General features: G+C 38.0%; 2 protein-coding genes across 2 annotated transcripts; one reads left to right on the top strand and one right to left on the bottom strand.

The window, feature by feature from the left end:
• The first annotated feature begins 649 nt into the window (after window positions 1-649).
• coro1a (coronin, actin binding protein, 1A) lies at window positions 650-10,733 on the top strand. The gene is made up of 11 exons (XM_042505671.1): window positions 650-754; window positions 2,010-2,213; window positions 4,374-4,496; window positions 4,597-4,726; window positions 6,102-6,283; window positions 7,135-7,254; window positions 8,168-8,272; window positions 8,359-8,504; window positions 8,724-8,781; window positions 8,892-9,104; window positions 9,970-10,733. Exons 2-11 carry the CDS (start codon window positions 2,016-2,018, stop codon window positions 10,060-10,062), a joined length of 1,368 nt encoding a protein of 455 aa, XP_042361605.1. The 5' UTR covers window positions 650-754; window positions 2,010-2,015; the 3' UTR covers window positions 10,063-10,733.
• On the bottom strand, window positions 10,353-15,080 carry cldni (claudin i). The gene is made up of 3 exons (XM_042505672.1): window positions 13,841-15,080; window positions 12,050-12,182; window positions 10,353-11,666 (listed from the first exon to the last, which is right to left on the bottom strand). The coding sequence occupies exons 2-3, from the start codon at window positions 12,179-12,181 to the stop codon at window positions 11,163-11,165; spliced, it is 636 nt and encodes a 211-aa protein (XP_042361606.1). The 5' UTR covers window position 12,182; window positions 13,841-15,080; the 3' UTR covers window positions 10,353-11,162.
• Window positions 15,081-16,373: the final 1,293 nt, after the last annotated feature.

Raw genomic sequence — 16,373 nt, 5'->3', positions numbered from 1 at the left:
AGCGTGAGTTTATTCTCTGCTCCAGATGCTATTACTCTGCTATTTAGCAACTAGTGGTTTACTGCTATATTAATACTCTGAACTGAGGTATTGTCGTTCCCTTCAAAAATACTGTAAAAAATGAGAGAAATCAACAATGTTTTCTGCATTTTCCTCAGTAGCCCTCTAACATATGACTTTGGCATGAGCAAGCTATTTGGGTGAAGTCAGAGTACAGATAATTAAGAACAAATGATCATGAAGCATTTTTACCCCTGATTGTTTCACATCTAAACTTTTCCTCTCAGATTTCGGGGTAAACACCACCCTCAGTCCTCAACTACATCTCAGTGCACCACTTTATTGTGCAGCTTCTGTCTCCTGGTAATGCTTTATAAGCCTTTTAATTATCACTTCATTTTCAGAAATGTAGTTCTGAGCAACGATGGCCTACTTTCATTTATCGACACCTGTGGTTGTCTAATCTACACTCGATCGCAGTATGCATTGTCTCATCATCTTGATATGATTTTACAAAGGATCTCATAAAACTTGCACCGTCTTTCCCTTCATGCTGCCTTCTTCAATTTTTCAACCCCCGAAATGTCACACGAGACACCTCCCACTTCCACCTTCATTTGAAACTCTCACTTCCTCTATGTCGTTTTGTAATGTACTTTAACCTTCCATCTCCTCTAAGTCCTCATTCTGGTGGCAGGGTGTTTGGTTCTCTGCCGATACTCCTTAAGCTGAATCGCCCCCACACAACTACCAGGTAGGCCTGCAACATCTGTCTGCAGTTTGTCACACAGTTGGTTTGCACTCACAAAACATCTGTGAAGATGCTTAATCTACAATAGATCCATTTATAATAAGATTGTTAAATAACGATAATAGAACATCATTGATTTGAATCTCACATCTGTGATCCTCATGTTTTTTATGACTTGAGTTTCTCCTGTCTCAAGTTAGTGAATTGTTTCCTGCTTTGTGCTGACCAGTGTTTTCCATCACAGCAAAGAGCGACAGAGGTAGAGAGAGATTACTGACGTGCATTTAGGCTCCTGATAAAATTACGACTCCCTCTATAAAGGATTATTAAATTAAATGCAGAGCAGCCAGAGAGGTCTTGTGATGCACATGTAGCAAAGCTGTTGTGGGCTTCTGAGTCTGAGCTTAGGAGCGGCTGCAGATTTCAGGAAGTAAAATCTACAAATGGAGGTAAAGCAAAATATATTCATCGTTTTTTAAATGCTGGGACTGTTGCTAAATAGTGCAAGATTGGGGTTTTCTTGCAGCTGGTTCTGACTGAACTTTTGTATGATTTGAGGCTCAATGCACTTTTTACTCATTCAGTTTTAATTTCTACTTTTGGTAAATGATGGCATTTAACTTTGCTATTTTATATGTATTTGCAAGTATGTGTACCTGTGGGAAAATCAATGAAAGCACGAGCGTGCAAACATCAAATTTTGGCAAAAAAGAAAGATTGGTGGTTTCGCTGCTCATACTAGAGGATGTGGTGTAACTGCTGCTTTGGATAACCCATCTACCTTCTTTAGGCATATAGCGTGTGCAGCTTCACTGATTCTACATAAAATGGTTATCTCCACATTGTTATCTTGTACTATTGTCTTCAGTGTTCACAATTATTTAATCAACGCAGAGAATCTAAAATTATATAGAGAGAAAGGGACAGAGTAACAGTCACAGACAGACTAGAGGAAGCAGTTGTGAAAGCTTTTGCTTCCTCTTTTTTTGGTAGCTTTCCTCTATCCTGTTCTTCATCTGTGTTGTCAGCTTGGTGTCTATCAGTTTATTTCTATATAAAATCTACAAACACAAACATAAATGGGAAGACTACCTGCATGCCCAGTATTAAGTGCATTGAAATGATGACATTTGGTATGCTTTTAAAATGCACAGTAACAGATCTGTTTCCAATATCAGTCTGTTTTTACAACTGATTTCCTGCACATAAAACTCTGCCTTTCTGCCTGTCTTTATATTAACCCTTTCTTTCTTTGCAGTTCACCATGTCCAAGAAGGTTGTGAGGTCCAGTAAGTTCCGTCACGTCTTTGGCCAGGCTGTGAAGGCTGACCAATGCTACGATGACATTCGAATCTCCCAGATGACATGGGACAGCAACTTCTGCTCCGTTAACCCCAAGTTTGTGGCCATGATTGTGGATGCCAGCGGTGGAGGAGCCTTCATAGTGTTGCCCCTGAGCAAGGTGAGTCACAGGAAACACAAAGAAGAAGAATATATGTGCTGCTCAGTTCTCTGGGGCCTTCTACTTCTCATAATACCATGTTTGGATGTGTTGGTCGTTACACATGCATGTTGGTGTGGTGTTTTCTTTTTCAGCACCATGCTTACATTTCAAATTTTGAATACTGCCAGTCACTATCACACATCCAGCTGAATAAGGAAGTTTGGTGTCGACTTTGAGTCTTTCTACACGTCACACGCTCTGCTGTTGAGAAGTTTTCACCATATTAGGAGTTTGTTGTCGGCTCAGTCAAGGCAGGATGTGGCTTCAACAGTTATTCTAAAGTCACTTATGGAGTACGTTAAGTGGCTTCAGACCTCTTTATTGCATTTTATGTGCAGGAAAAAGTGAAAAATTGCATACCTTGTGGCTTTGTTTAAAGTCATCTGAACATCTGAGTTTGTCAAAGTATAGTGAACTCAATGAAGCTTTTCTTTGAATTACCTGGATGTTCCCTCAGACCTGTGAATTTTTATATGCATAGGATATCTGCAGGTCTTAAAAGTCTTAAAATCATTTAATTTAGTTTCCTCAAAAGAAACCGTTTAAGATGAACACAGTGTAATCAATATTTGTGAACATGAGCTACTTTCTCTAAAAGCCAGAAACCAGAACTGTATGTTTCAAACTTGTGATGTCATCAAGTATAAGGTAAGACAAAAATGAATGAATGAAATAATATAGCAGACACAGAAAATGCATAGCAAATATAAAATACAATACAAAAAACAAATACAAAGTACAACGACTAGCTAAGGTGCAAAGTATAACCAGAAAATAGCTAATTGGTTCATGTTTACTAATATTTTTGAACTGCCTTGAATCAAAAGATTAACATGTATGGGTTTTGAAAATATGAGTAGTTCCTCTTTAAAAAGAATTATATTTCATTTACAGAAGTCTTAGATAATTTCCCTTGCCTGTCAAAATGTAATGTATTTTGTATAATGTATTTTTTATGTGATGTCGAGCTGTTGAAAGAAATTTTCCAACTGGTTAATCCATCAGTTTTTTCCATTTACGGTATCTGAGTCCAGGTTAATTTAATCAGTTACATCATCAGGAAATATTGTGAGATACTGCTGAGAATTACTGACAAAATGTCACATAACAATAAATCATTCTAGTCCATATTATTCTTAATGATAATAATACTTTCATTTTTGGGCCAGTATGAAAAAGGTATGAATTTGCTTTTTAAGTGAAAAGTCTTAAATTCAACCTGGTGAACCATGCAGGATCCACATTATTCACGGTCTTGTCTCTCGTGTAGTATACCAATTCTCAAGGGGAAAAATTAGTTAAGGGACCAGTGGGCATGAAATTCCAGAGAAATGTACTGCGAATGCATGAACATTTCATCCTGTTTTGAAGTGAATATTGGTGCCATTATGTTTGTCTCATCTTGCTTTAAGGACCAACAACCTTTTTCATTTTGTACTAATAAGTAATTTAGTTGATAAATAGCTGCAGTAAGTGTGTAGAGCCTGACTTGATTGATACAGTATGCTGAAAAAGTGCTCAAAAATGAGTTGTTCAGTCAAACATAAAATAAACGGTCATGACAGCCTGGGTGAGGTATGGTGTTTCAAGGGAGGGCAAATTGGACCATGGTTCATCTCCTTGACCCTGATCAACTCCCTAACCCAGTTACTAGGCATTAGGAATAATTGGAGGCATAGTTGTGGAATTTGAATCAGCTGATTATCAACTTTTTCCTCCCACCTTGACTAAATCATGTTTATTTTTTGCTCTGTCATAGTTGTGTAAAATATTTCCGTCCCTTTGTTTTATTTAACCTGCTGTCATTACTTCAACTTTATGCTTTTGGTTCAGTTTATCAGCAGGATTACAGAAAAAACTACTGACCCAATTTCCTTGAAATTCAGTGAAAGGGTGTAGCATGGGCCGAGCAAGGACCACTTAAGTATCGGAGCAGATTCAAATCATGGAGCTGATAGAAAAAATATTTTTCACTTTCATTAACAAGAACAAATAAAGCACTAGGTCTGTACACTCCATGTCCCTCTACTAACCTTTTGTAGCTGCAGTGTTTCTTTTTTTTTTTTTTGTTTTTTGAGAGTTGTGTTCATCATCCTTTTGGTGTTTCTGTCTCTGCAGACAGGACGTATCGACATGTCCTACCCAACTGTGTGCGGCCACACAGGACCAGTCCTGGACATCGACTTCTGTCCTCACAATGACAACATCATTGCCAGTGGCTCAGAGGACTGCAGTGTCATGGTAAGCATCACTGTATTTTAACAGCAAATACAGCAGGAGCTTGTCATGTTTTACTGTAATGAGTGTACATGCAGAGTCTACTTTTTTCCTTGGTAAATAGATTTGGGAGATCCCGGACGGCGGACTGACTACGTCTCTCACAGATCCTGTCGTCAAGCTGGACGGCCACTCCAAACGTGTTGGCATTCTCAGCTGGCACCCCACCGCCCACAATGTGCTGATGAGTGCAGGTATTACACCCTCATCAACCTGCTGAAACCACTAAAGCACCTGCCGCCAGAGCTGCATTCACATGATCTGACTGAGAGCTCTGAGCTTGTATGTTAGAGGAACCAGGGTGGTTGAATGTCAGAGGTATTTGTTGAATGAGGTTCACACTTTTGTTGAACAGGAAGTCCCCACGGATTCCACCCACTTTGTTTTTTCTGAGTGCTGATCAGCACTCTTGTTGACACTTAAGTTCACAGCATTACCAGGACTCCTTCAGTCATTCAATCTGCCTGTGTTAGACAGCAAACTAGAGCAATATGATTGAAATTGATACTATCATGATATGATTATAGCAGATAAAGTACAGTTGTAAAGGGACAATGATTGAATTATCGCCCAGCTCTAACTGCTGCCAGTATATAGTATGATTCTTTGCTTTGTGGTTGTTCTAGCTTTGAAGTGATAGTTTACCCCCAAGATAAAAAATGCATATTTTTCATTTAACTTTAGTGCTTTTTTATAATCCAGATTGTTTTGGTCGGAGTCGGCTGTAGAGATATCTGCCTTCTCCTGAGTATAATGTAACTAAATGGCACTGAGCTTGTGGAGCTCAAAACACCGAAAAAAATCAGCAGCAATATCTCTTTTCAGAAGTCATGACCCGTTTACTCATGATAATCCACAGACTTCAGAGACTTTGTTGTGAGCAATTTCACGAAGGAACTATTTTCTTTCTATGAAACTACACCTGCCTGCTGGATCACTGCACAGAAGGAAGTGTGCATATATGGGTGAGAGGCTCGTGCTTTTGACAGTGCGAGATGTAAACAATATAAACATTAATGGGGTCCTCCTCAGCTGAGCTGTAACACACTAAACTAGATTATTACATAGCACTAGAGGCTAGAGGAAAAATATGTAGGTTTGATTTGGTGGTGAACTGTCCCTTTAAGTTGGCCGTAAACATACTAAATTCCTTAGTTTTTTTTAATGCAGAGGTCACTCGTTGGTTAAACAGTGCAAACAATGCTGTGAAGATTTTTTCATTGGATTCGTTTCTTAAAATAAAGCTCAGTTATGTGGCAGCTATCACTGCTATTGTTTATTCCAAACAAACTGGAAATGCAAAAGCTGCCACTTCATGTTTATCAGAAGATATTGTACAGGAAAAAACAGAAACTGAACAGTTGGGGAAGTCAGTGTGAAAGCTTTCACTACTTGGACAGAGGTTTAATCTTTCATTGATAAAGACTTGCAGAACATACATGTTTTTGTAATGAGAAAAGAAGGCATAATATTACTGTCACACTCGCCTGAAATTAATTCAATTTATACTATAGATGAATGCCCTTGTAATGACCACTCATTCTCCACTTTTGTCAATGTTGTCTCCAGGCTGTGATAACGTGGTGATCCTGTGGAACGTGGCTCGTGGCGAGGCAGTGGTGAGGATCGACAGTGTTCACACTGACCTTATCTACAGTGCCTGCTGGAACCGGGATGGCTCCCAGATTCTCACCTCCTGCAAGGACAAGACCTTGCGGGTGCTGGACCCACGCAAGGGCACCGTCCTCATTGTAGGTTTCCGCCTCTTACCGTCCTTCACATTGCAGCTTAACCAATAAAGTCGATAGATTATATTTGTCTGCAACAGTCTACAGTGACATCGAACTCCAAGGACATAATGATTAGGGCTGTGAGAAAGGAATATTTTTACTATTGGTCAATCTGCTGGTTACATTCTTGATTAATCAGTAACCATTTCTTCCATAATTGGTAAAAAAAAAAACCAAAAAAGACTCATCACAATATCCCAGAGCCCAAGGTGACGTCTTCAGGCTGCCTTTTTGTCTAACCAGCATCCAAAGAGCTGCACTTCACTAAAATCTCTAACATTTGAACCAGCAAATGCTTGGCATATTTGCCTAAAACATTTATTATTTTTCATTAAAATGCAGATAAATTTTCTGTCAGTCAACTAATTGATTCTTTCATTTCAGCCCTAACAATGATATGGTCATTTTAGTTTCTAGGTTTTATGTGCAAGATTTGAGTCAGTATTTTCTTTAAGTGTAATTTGGTTAATGTCAGTAGCAAACTAAAGGAATTCGATTTTAAATTTTTGTGTTGTGAGTCTTAAATAGAACATTTTTAATACGTATCATAATCTCATTTATACTTAATATTTGCTTTCTTTAGTTCCATGATGATTGTTTTACTCTAACATTTGATAACACTAATAAGAAGGAGAAGAAGATAATTATTTTTGATATTTAATGTGCAAAATGTAATAATAATATACTGTCTTTCTACTCACTATGAGTCATTCTATGTCCATTAAGGAAGTAGCTCTAGTCAGAACGCATAACACAGAGTGGTGGACAATTAATCTCGGGAAGTACCTCTGTTCTGCCTCTCACACCTTCAGGAGAAGACGAAGCCTCATGAGGGCTCCAGGCCCGTCAGGGCAGTGTTCGTGTCTGACGGGAAGATCCTCAGCACCGGATTCAGTCGCATGAGTGAGAGACAGGTGGCGCTGTGGGACTCAGTAAGTGTCAACAACCTGCATGTTCAACTTCAAGACTCTTGAAGTCTCTTACAGTCAGTTCCACCCCCCTAGTTAACTTTACTGAGATTCATGATCATTATTTTTCTTAGAGCTCCTTAAAATGTTTCCTCAAATCTTGGGTATTTCTCTACAACATTAAACATTAGTTACTGACTGTGCAGCAGGCAAAGTTACTGTAAAGAAAAAGTACATTGTTAGGTATTAAAGGGTCAGCAATCAAAAACTCATTGAGACTGTGAGGGTGTGGTCTGATCAGATTTAAGGTACAGTGACCTTGCAACATGATCAACAACACCATAACTTGATAATGACTGCTGACATCACATTCTACTGTCCTGCCCAGTTCAAACCAGAAACAAGTGCACAAACAAATCCAAAAAAGAGAAAAACTGTCAAATGACATACAGTTCCAACTTTGGCAGAAAGGTGTGTGTTTATGTATTGCTTGTGGTAAGAAAACAGGTTTTCAGGGGCCTTTAAAGATTCCCTCCGGAAGTGTTTTAAGATAAATTAAAATGCTGCTTTAAATAGTAATTTCTGTCTGATTGAAACATTTAAAAAAAGTTTAATCATCTTGTAAGTAATTTGTGAAATCTTATCTGCCCCTATTCCAGAATTAAAAAAGTCAGAATGAATGGAAAAATATTTCATTTAAAAAATGGAACTGCTGTACATAAGATGTCTCTTGGAAGTTGTTTACTGTATTTTACAACACTGCTGTTTCACAGCTGCCAGCTTACAGCACTAAGGGCGGTGTTACTCTGCAATATCCCACATCAGGCTCAGTTAAATAAGTCCTTGGCTTACCTTTAGTCTGCTCCAGCAGCCTTTTTTCATACAGGATATTACATTGTTTGTGTGTAACTCTTTGTGTCTGAATCTCTTCTAACAGAAGAACTTTGCAGAGCCGCTGACCCTGCAGGAGCTGGACACCAGCAGTGGTGTCCTACTGCCATTTTTTGACCCAGACACGGGTGTTGTCTACCTCTGTGGCAAGGTTAGATTTAAATGTTGAAATAATTATCTCTGCATCTGTCTCACCCACACAGACACATACAGCTGACTGTCATGTCTTCTTCACAGGGGGACAGCAGTATCCGTTACTTTGAGGTGACAGATGAAGCTCCTTATGTCCACTACCTGTCCATGTTCAGCAGCAAGGAGAGCCAGAAGGGGATGGGATACATGCCGAAGAGGGGCCTCGAGGTCAACAAATGTGAAATTGCCAGGTAAAGAAATTTATGTCTTTGTAAAGTAGCTCAGTGAGGCTCCCGGTGTGGCTCTATGGATGGCAGCCTTGGATGAAATGCCATGAAATTTTTCTACGGAGATTCATGTTCTCTGGGCCATTAGTCCTAGTGACTCTAGTGGTCCCCTGATTTTCCATTTAGGACAACAACCCATGACCTAAAACAACCTAAAATCTGAACAATTATTTCTACCTTCAGGTTCTACAAACTCCATGAGAGGAAATGTGAGCCTATAGTCATGACGGTGCCACGCAAGGTAAAAAAAATACACCCTATGTACTTTTATCATGTAAAATTAGTTTGAGGGTTTAGTTAAATTTGTGCATTTCCATCTTAAACTCACTCTTTCCTTTTCTGCCTATGCAGTCTGATCTATTCCAGGAGGATCTATACCCAGACACTGTCGGCCCTGAGCCTTCAGTCGAGGCTGATGAGTGGTTTCAAGGAAAAGATGGCCAGCCTATTCTGATCTCTCTAAAGGATGGGTTCGCAGCAACCACCAAGGCCAAGGAGTTCAAAGTTCACAAGAGTCTCTTGAAGACCACGACTGTCTCTGCTGGGAACCAGGATAATAGTGGGGTGAGACATTTAAAGCAAAACATCATGTTATATTTAGGGTTTAAACTGTTTCAAAAGGTGCAGTGATGGGATGTAAGTTCATTTACTCTAGTACTGTAATTAAAAAAAATTACTTTTACTTTTTTTATTTAATTTTTTTTTTGCTCCTGTGTACTTCTACTCCATGACATTTCAAAGGAAATTGTAATTTATCTCACAAGTTCAGTCCAGTTGTAGTACCAGTTAGTTTGTTTAATAATGTTTACATACAGAGATCAATTTAGTTTCAACCTAAATATAAAATATAGTGCATTTGGATACACTGAAGGAGCTCTATACAATATTCAGAGCATTAATACTGCTGCCATGTTGAGAGCAGTGTGCATACAACTTCTGAATTGTAGATATACTCTGAATACCATATAGGGCTCCTTTAAAGTACAAGTACTGTTTAAAAAGTGATTAAAATTAGCTCCACAATGTACTGCTTATACATTAAAGTGTCAGTAATAATGTGGTTTAATAATCGTTAATAGTGATTTGGTAACAATATATAAAATATGTAATACAAGGGCAGTTTTTATGCATTATGGTTCTAGTCACTAAAACAAGTTTTAGTGACTTTGTATTTTTACTGTCTTGCATGCAATTTTAGGTGCAGGACTTTTACTTATACCCTTGTAATTTTTACACTGTAAAAGTAAAAGATCTGAATACTGCGTACAACCATTTTTTATTTATTTTTTTGCTTTGGAAAATCCTTTATGAATTGCATTACTTATCTGAAAATTAGTGTAGTATTTATAACTAGTTCTACAGTATATGTGTAATCAAACATCCTCCATGACATCACAACTCAGTGTCTGTCTAACTGTTTTTCCCTTAGGAGGTTCAGTCCCTGAGAAAGGAGGTGAAAGACCTCAAAGCAGCGATAGAGGAGCTGACCAATCGTGTGAAGGAGCTTGAGAGCAACCATTAAACTAAAAGAAGAAAAATGAATCAAAAGCAGAAGTCAACAGAGAACCAGTGGAGCAAAGAGTGAGTGGACAGAGGACTGTTGTAACTGATTGTAGTGAGACAAAGGGAGAGATTGAAATTGTTATGAAACTTCCATTTTCTTTGGCTTGAAGCTTGAATTTGTTTATTTGGTTTATTTGATCTTTTTTTTAAATTCCTATTTTAATATATACTTTTAGTTTGAAATAAAATCCTCTGTATTTTCAAAATTCTGCTTTGATTTTTTTAAATCAAATACACACAAAACACATGTTTGAAATAGACCAGAATTTAATGCTCATCATGATACAACAAAATAAAAACAAAATTAGCAATAACAAATATTACAGAAAATGTTTGGAATGTATTGTGGATCTTTCAGTGCGTGTCATCAGACAATCAAGTGCACTCAGATGTTCCCTGAGGCCTGCTGAGGTGCCTTTGGCCAAAGACAATTTTTCTTACTCTGAATAATAGAAACAGCAAAGACTGATGAAAAAAAAAAGACAAGTGACTAAACATTAAATATAGACAGAATGGCTGATCCAACTATGTAAAATATGAGGCACTAGTGTGTCTAAAAGGACCACACTGCCCTTTTATAGTTTAAATGTTGAGGTGTGATCTTAGATTATTAAAGTATTTTTATTATAACTACTTGTGTGATTGTTTTAAAGGCACTTTTGAAGTCAAATATTTCAAGAAAATTAAGGAAAATGCAACTGTTTTGCAGCTACGGTATCACAGATGATACTGTATATGTCAAAGCAGCAACCCAGATTTAGAAAAATAACTCTAAGATCATAAATTGTTTGTAATAATGCATGTTACCATTTTTTTACTTTTAAAAAGCTTATGCATAACCCAACACCTCATAATAAAACTGCTTTAAGATTTAAAACATCACCAGCATATCTAGAAATAAAAAATGCAGACTTTTTATTATCAGAATATTTACAGAGACTTTTTCTGTTTTCCCCAAAACTACCCCTGGTGTCATATACTGTCTTGCACCCTACTGTTTGACCTACTAAATCACCCTCCCATCTTTTCTGTCAAACACCAGTCCCCTTCATTAAGCCACTACACGTAGTTTTTATTGGCTCCAGAGGCGCTGTTGCTGTAGTACTTGGCGGTTCCTCCGGAGCTGCCAGATCTGGGCCTGCTGAAGCAGCAAAGCAGACCTCCAGCCAGGAGGAGCAGCACGCCGGAGCCCCAACCCACAAAGATGCACGCTCCCAGCTCCCTCTTCTGGGAAGCTGCCACCAAGGGGTTGTTGAATTCTCGTATGACATTGTGGGCGGACCAGCTGACAGCGATGAGCACCAAGAGGCCTGCCAGCAGCATGCCCACCCCGGCCACCAGGCTGATCTTGGGCTTGGCATCTTCATTCTCTATGCAGGTGGTGAAGTCGGCTCCGCAGAAGAGGATGAGTATGCTGAGGCCACTGAGCAGGCAGCTGATGATGGTCATGGCGCGGGCAGCCTGCAGGTCAGAGGGCAACACCAGCAGGGAGTCGTAGCTCTTGCACTGCTGCTGGCCGGTACTCTGCATCACACAACTCATCCACAGGCCGTCCTGTGTGCTCTACTCACACACAGAAGAAGAAAGCTTCAGTCGCTTTGACAGTCATGTCCAGTGGTGGAATGTAGCACAATACTTCTTAATCTTGGTTGGTCTGCAGATGTAGGTGATACCACCCTTTTCTTTTCTTGTTAGACAACAGTATCAGAAATCATAACCATCTTCCATTTAGCTGTTTTGTAGTGTTTGTCCCTTTATTAAAATACCTGTAAATCAATTTAGGAGCCATAGTGGGTTTGAGTGCTGTGTTTTCGGATTGTGTGTGTGTGTGTGTGTGTGTGTAGGGGGTGTTTTTAGTGATGGGTACTTCCAGGACAGTCAGATGATGACACTGTACGTTGGGCTTTCCCATTCTTTCATAACAAGAGGTTGATAGTTTTCATTACCTGTGCAGTCACGATGTTGGATCCTGTGAAGGAGGACACTTTCCAGCGTGGGACAGCGCAGCATACAATGGCCCCGATCAGGCCGAGGACCCCTAGGGCCACGCATACAATCTGAACTCCGACAGATCCCATTCTGTGAAAGGAGAGGACGGAGGGACAAATCAGAGGGTGATAATTACACTTGTTACCACATCTTTCCACTGTCTGTGCAATCTTCACATTTTCTTCTGCCTTTATCTTTGTCTGCAGTTTCTTGTGGGTGGGGAGGCATACATAATTGGCTTTTTCGCTCAACAACTTTGCATTTCCTGCCATCTGAGGAGGGGGCATGCCTTTTTTTAATTGGCTCTCCTGAGATAAAATTTCTTCCAACTTACATCTGAAGAATTTTATTTTTGTTTCAACTTAAAATTACACTTTGAATTCTTTGCACTGCTACTTCAGTGCTGTTTGAGTGTTCCTCTTCCTGTTTCCCTCCTCTGGTTAGAAAGGAGGAGCTGTTAAATCTTTGCTCTGATCCAAGTTGTAAAAGCCATTTATCTGCTGTTACTGTGGTGTTACTGTTGATCCGTGGGGGTTTTTGTGTGATCACATAGCTGAACACACTCATACAAACACCCAGTCCCTCTGACAGGCCTTCACAGGATTATATGGCTTCGGGCTACATTTTAAGACAAACTCATGTCCCAACAAGTCCTGGTCTCCTGCCATCCCCACCCAGGACGGGCTAAAGCACTCCCTCCAACCTGCTTACTTGGAAAATCTGTCATAATCTCACACTTTCTGTATGATTCAACTTAATACAGGTGAAAATTAAAGTTAAAGCAACAGGTGGAAGAAAAATGAGCTCACACCTGGCTGGTTAATTATGAATCACGATGCAAAGTCATTGAAAGTGATGCAGTTTAGGGAAGTACTTTCAATCATGAGTCAGAGGAACTTAAATAAATTATAAATATAGGAATATATGTTCTTCCAGTTTAATTGCTATTGCATTATTTTAGTAAATTGTATGTTCGGATATCAGAAAAAGGAAACCAGAAAGAACAAAATTATAACTTCAAACAAAGCACATTTGACAAATGTAGGTGCTAAACTAAACTAAACAAATTAAACATATGCTTATAGTCTCTTAAGATATATGTTTATTTGTCATACAGTGAAGATAAATGTATTTTCATGCAACAAAGCCATTCCCATTGTTCTCCATCCAATCAAATTATCCCTGAAAACTCCTAGAAGAGCAAGTTGGATTGCATTCTTTCATAAATATCAGTAAAAATTGTCCCACAGATGACCACCTTTCTTTTCCATAACTCTAGTGCAATAATAAAGCAACCCAGTCAGGGTTGGACAGGATAACTTGGGCTGGATTTAGACCACAACAAAAATATCTTTAATTTTATGTGACCCGACCCAGATCTCAAACTTTCAGAGCAGATTGAAACTAATCTAATATGGGTCAGTGGAGTCTAAATGATATTTTTGTTCCTGTTTTGTTTTAATCAAAATTACTTCTTTTTTAAAATTAAGAGATTCATTGAAGATCTTATCAAATGTCCCTTAAAGCAAGGATCACATATTAAATATATATATATTTTGAAAAGAATCCCAAACATGCTGCTGAGCATTTCAGACCCGTTTTCTTTTCTTCTATCACATTTGTTTATTTGCACTTTTCATGACTTTTACGGGTGCCCATTAAAAGTTATTCAACCAATCCTTTTATTCTGTCTTTTCAAACGTTTGCAGAATCAAATCTCTTAAAAATTAGATTTAAAAAGTTCCTACCTTTTATTTGGTGTCCCCTGAAATTGATGGGTAAGTTTAAAAAATTGGGTGTTTCTTGAGATTCTTCCTTTCTTCCTGCCTATGCGTTGTTTTTAAGATGCTGTTTTCTGATGTAAAAGTGTTGTGCAGACGCTGTGTGATAAGATGGGGTATTTGTAGAGGAATGTGAGGTGTGGGGTGGGGCTCAGCTCCAATAGGGGAGTACACAGGAGGGAGGAACCTCAAGACCAGACTGGACTTGTCCTATACGTATGTTTCCCTCTCTTTTTCCATCTTAGACCTGCTGAGGAGCTCAGAGGAGTTTTTACTTTACACACCACAGTGGATGAACCTCAGTGTCCAGGAGAAAATGAAATAGCATCAGCAGTCTTTGGTTAAAAATGATCAAAAGCTATACAGAGATGTTGTTGTGGTTACAGTGATGATTCTGAGTGGATCATTTTGGTTGTAACCATCATGGGTTACCAGAAAAAAAAAAGAAATCTGAGTCATCCAGAAGACTGCCGTTTTTTTTTGTATGCTCCCAGTCCAAACAAATAGATACCGCCCAGGCTACCATACCTGCACATCTTAGATCATCCCTTCTACACCTACCTGTGTCGAAACTGTGATGACGAACGTAAGGAGACTAATTTTAGAAACCGAGACAGTGTGGGTTTAGGAATTTTGTGCAACATACTCAATATGGTTTCATGGATCATGGGATGGAAATAAAATGAGGACATAAAAAGGAATGTCGAAAACCAAATATGGGTATCCTTCATAAACACTATTAGAAATGCAACAGTGTGACACACTTGCAGAGTAATGTTCAAGGCACCATAAATGTAAATATGATTGAAATTTTAAACTACGTAGGTATTAGCTGAGTTTGTACAAATGCTCTTCAACTGTAATATGTTCTAAACCGGTGGATTTTGTAATTTCTTAACAATAATCCTATATTCTAATGAACAAAGCTATTTGATTTTCTTTTAAAAGTACAATATCACATCCTCAATTAACTCCATCAGAATTATAGGCCATGCATTGACAATGTAAAAACATGGACGTTTTAGTGGTAAAAATTAGATGCATTAAATGTAAAAGTACTGTAAAATGCAGAAATATCGTCGTCGTTAAAGTTTTCAGGTAATTGGAGTTGAAAGTATGATGTTTCCCTTTTGTATAAAGCAGCATTAAAATGAAATACTGAAGTAAAGTACAAGTACTACGATTTTAATAACTGCCTAACCTGCGCTGGTGACCTATGAGTCAAAACAACTGAACAGATAGGAAACCTTCATGCTGTTTAAACTATGGAAGATAGTAATTATTTTTCCAGTTTTCTGTCATTTTCATTTAATGACTAGCATTCAATGTTGTTTTTGCATTTATACAATCTATACTTTTGTGTGCACATATTTTTATTGGTATATAGATATTAGATGTTCTATGCACATTATAAGTAGAATTTTCCCATTTGGTCCATCCGGAATTATAACCAAATAATCAAAAATAATTACAGATTTACAGGAAATGTATTTTAAGCCGTAAAAAAACTGAAAACTGTTAACCTGACAAAGGTGTTTATTGCAGTGCTTGTGTGTTAGATTTGATTTGGCTGCACAGGTGACAGCTTCATGTGGGCAGGTGAGATGTAACAGGAATCAGTATATATTGGAAGGACGTCTGGATGCTTCAACGTATCATGAATAAGGTTAAGGATGTGTCCTTCAAAATGATTCAATAAATATTACCTGGCTAGTGACTAGCCTTGATACAAAAATTTGACAAAGGTACAAACACCAACTGCTCTCTCTGTGATGAATATTTAGTTTACACCTATCTTCTGGCATTGTTCTTACACCAAGAAATTCTGGCAATACCTTGCAGATTTGTCATAGATCATATCTTTAACGACTTTATGGGAAAATCTAGTGTTTGGTTAACCTATATAAATTTGATAATGGTATTGGCAATTATTTGATTCATAAATGTAAATTTAGAAATAAAAAAACTTATTTTTGTTTTCCTACAGGACAATGGGCACAGTATGTGGCCATCACTCTGATCAGCAGTTAAATCAGTCTGGCAATGACCCTGAAACACCAACCATTCACTGCTCCCATAAAAAATATTATAGATCATAATTTTACTATACATATGTACAAAGAAACATACATATATGAATATAAATCCTGCATGATGTATACACAGTAAACATGCACATGTGTACATAATCATCCACTTCATGTATATCTATTCAGTATTTGTTTCTTTGCATTAATTGTATATTTTACAACACACTGGACACTTGAGATGTATATACATTTTAGATGTATTATTTTTTTTAGTGTTGGTCATTGGTGCTTTTTATATATATTTATGTAATACTTATATAAACAGCTATTCTTTCATATAGTACATGTAGTATACTCCTTGTGTACTAGTAGTCCTGTCCATGTTTTACCTTTATTTGTTCAGCTTTGTCGTCTCTGTTCCTAACTGTTAAGTAAGTACATTGAGAGTAATGCAAAAAACAAGTATATTT

The sequence above is a fragment of the Plectropomus leopardus genome, chromosome 17 (assembly GCF_008729295.1).
Source record: "Plectropomus leopardus isolate mb chromosome 17, YSFRI_Pleo_2.0, whole genome shotgun sequence".
NCBI lineage: Eukaryota > Metazoa > Chordata > Actinopteri > Perciformes > Serranidae > Plectropomus > Plectropomus leopardus.
The sequence above is the reverse complement of the archived record's forward strand: the minus strand, read 5'-3'. Positions and strand labels throughout refer to the sequence as shown.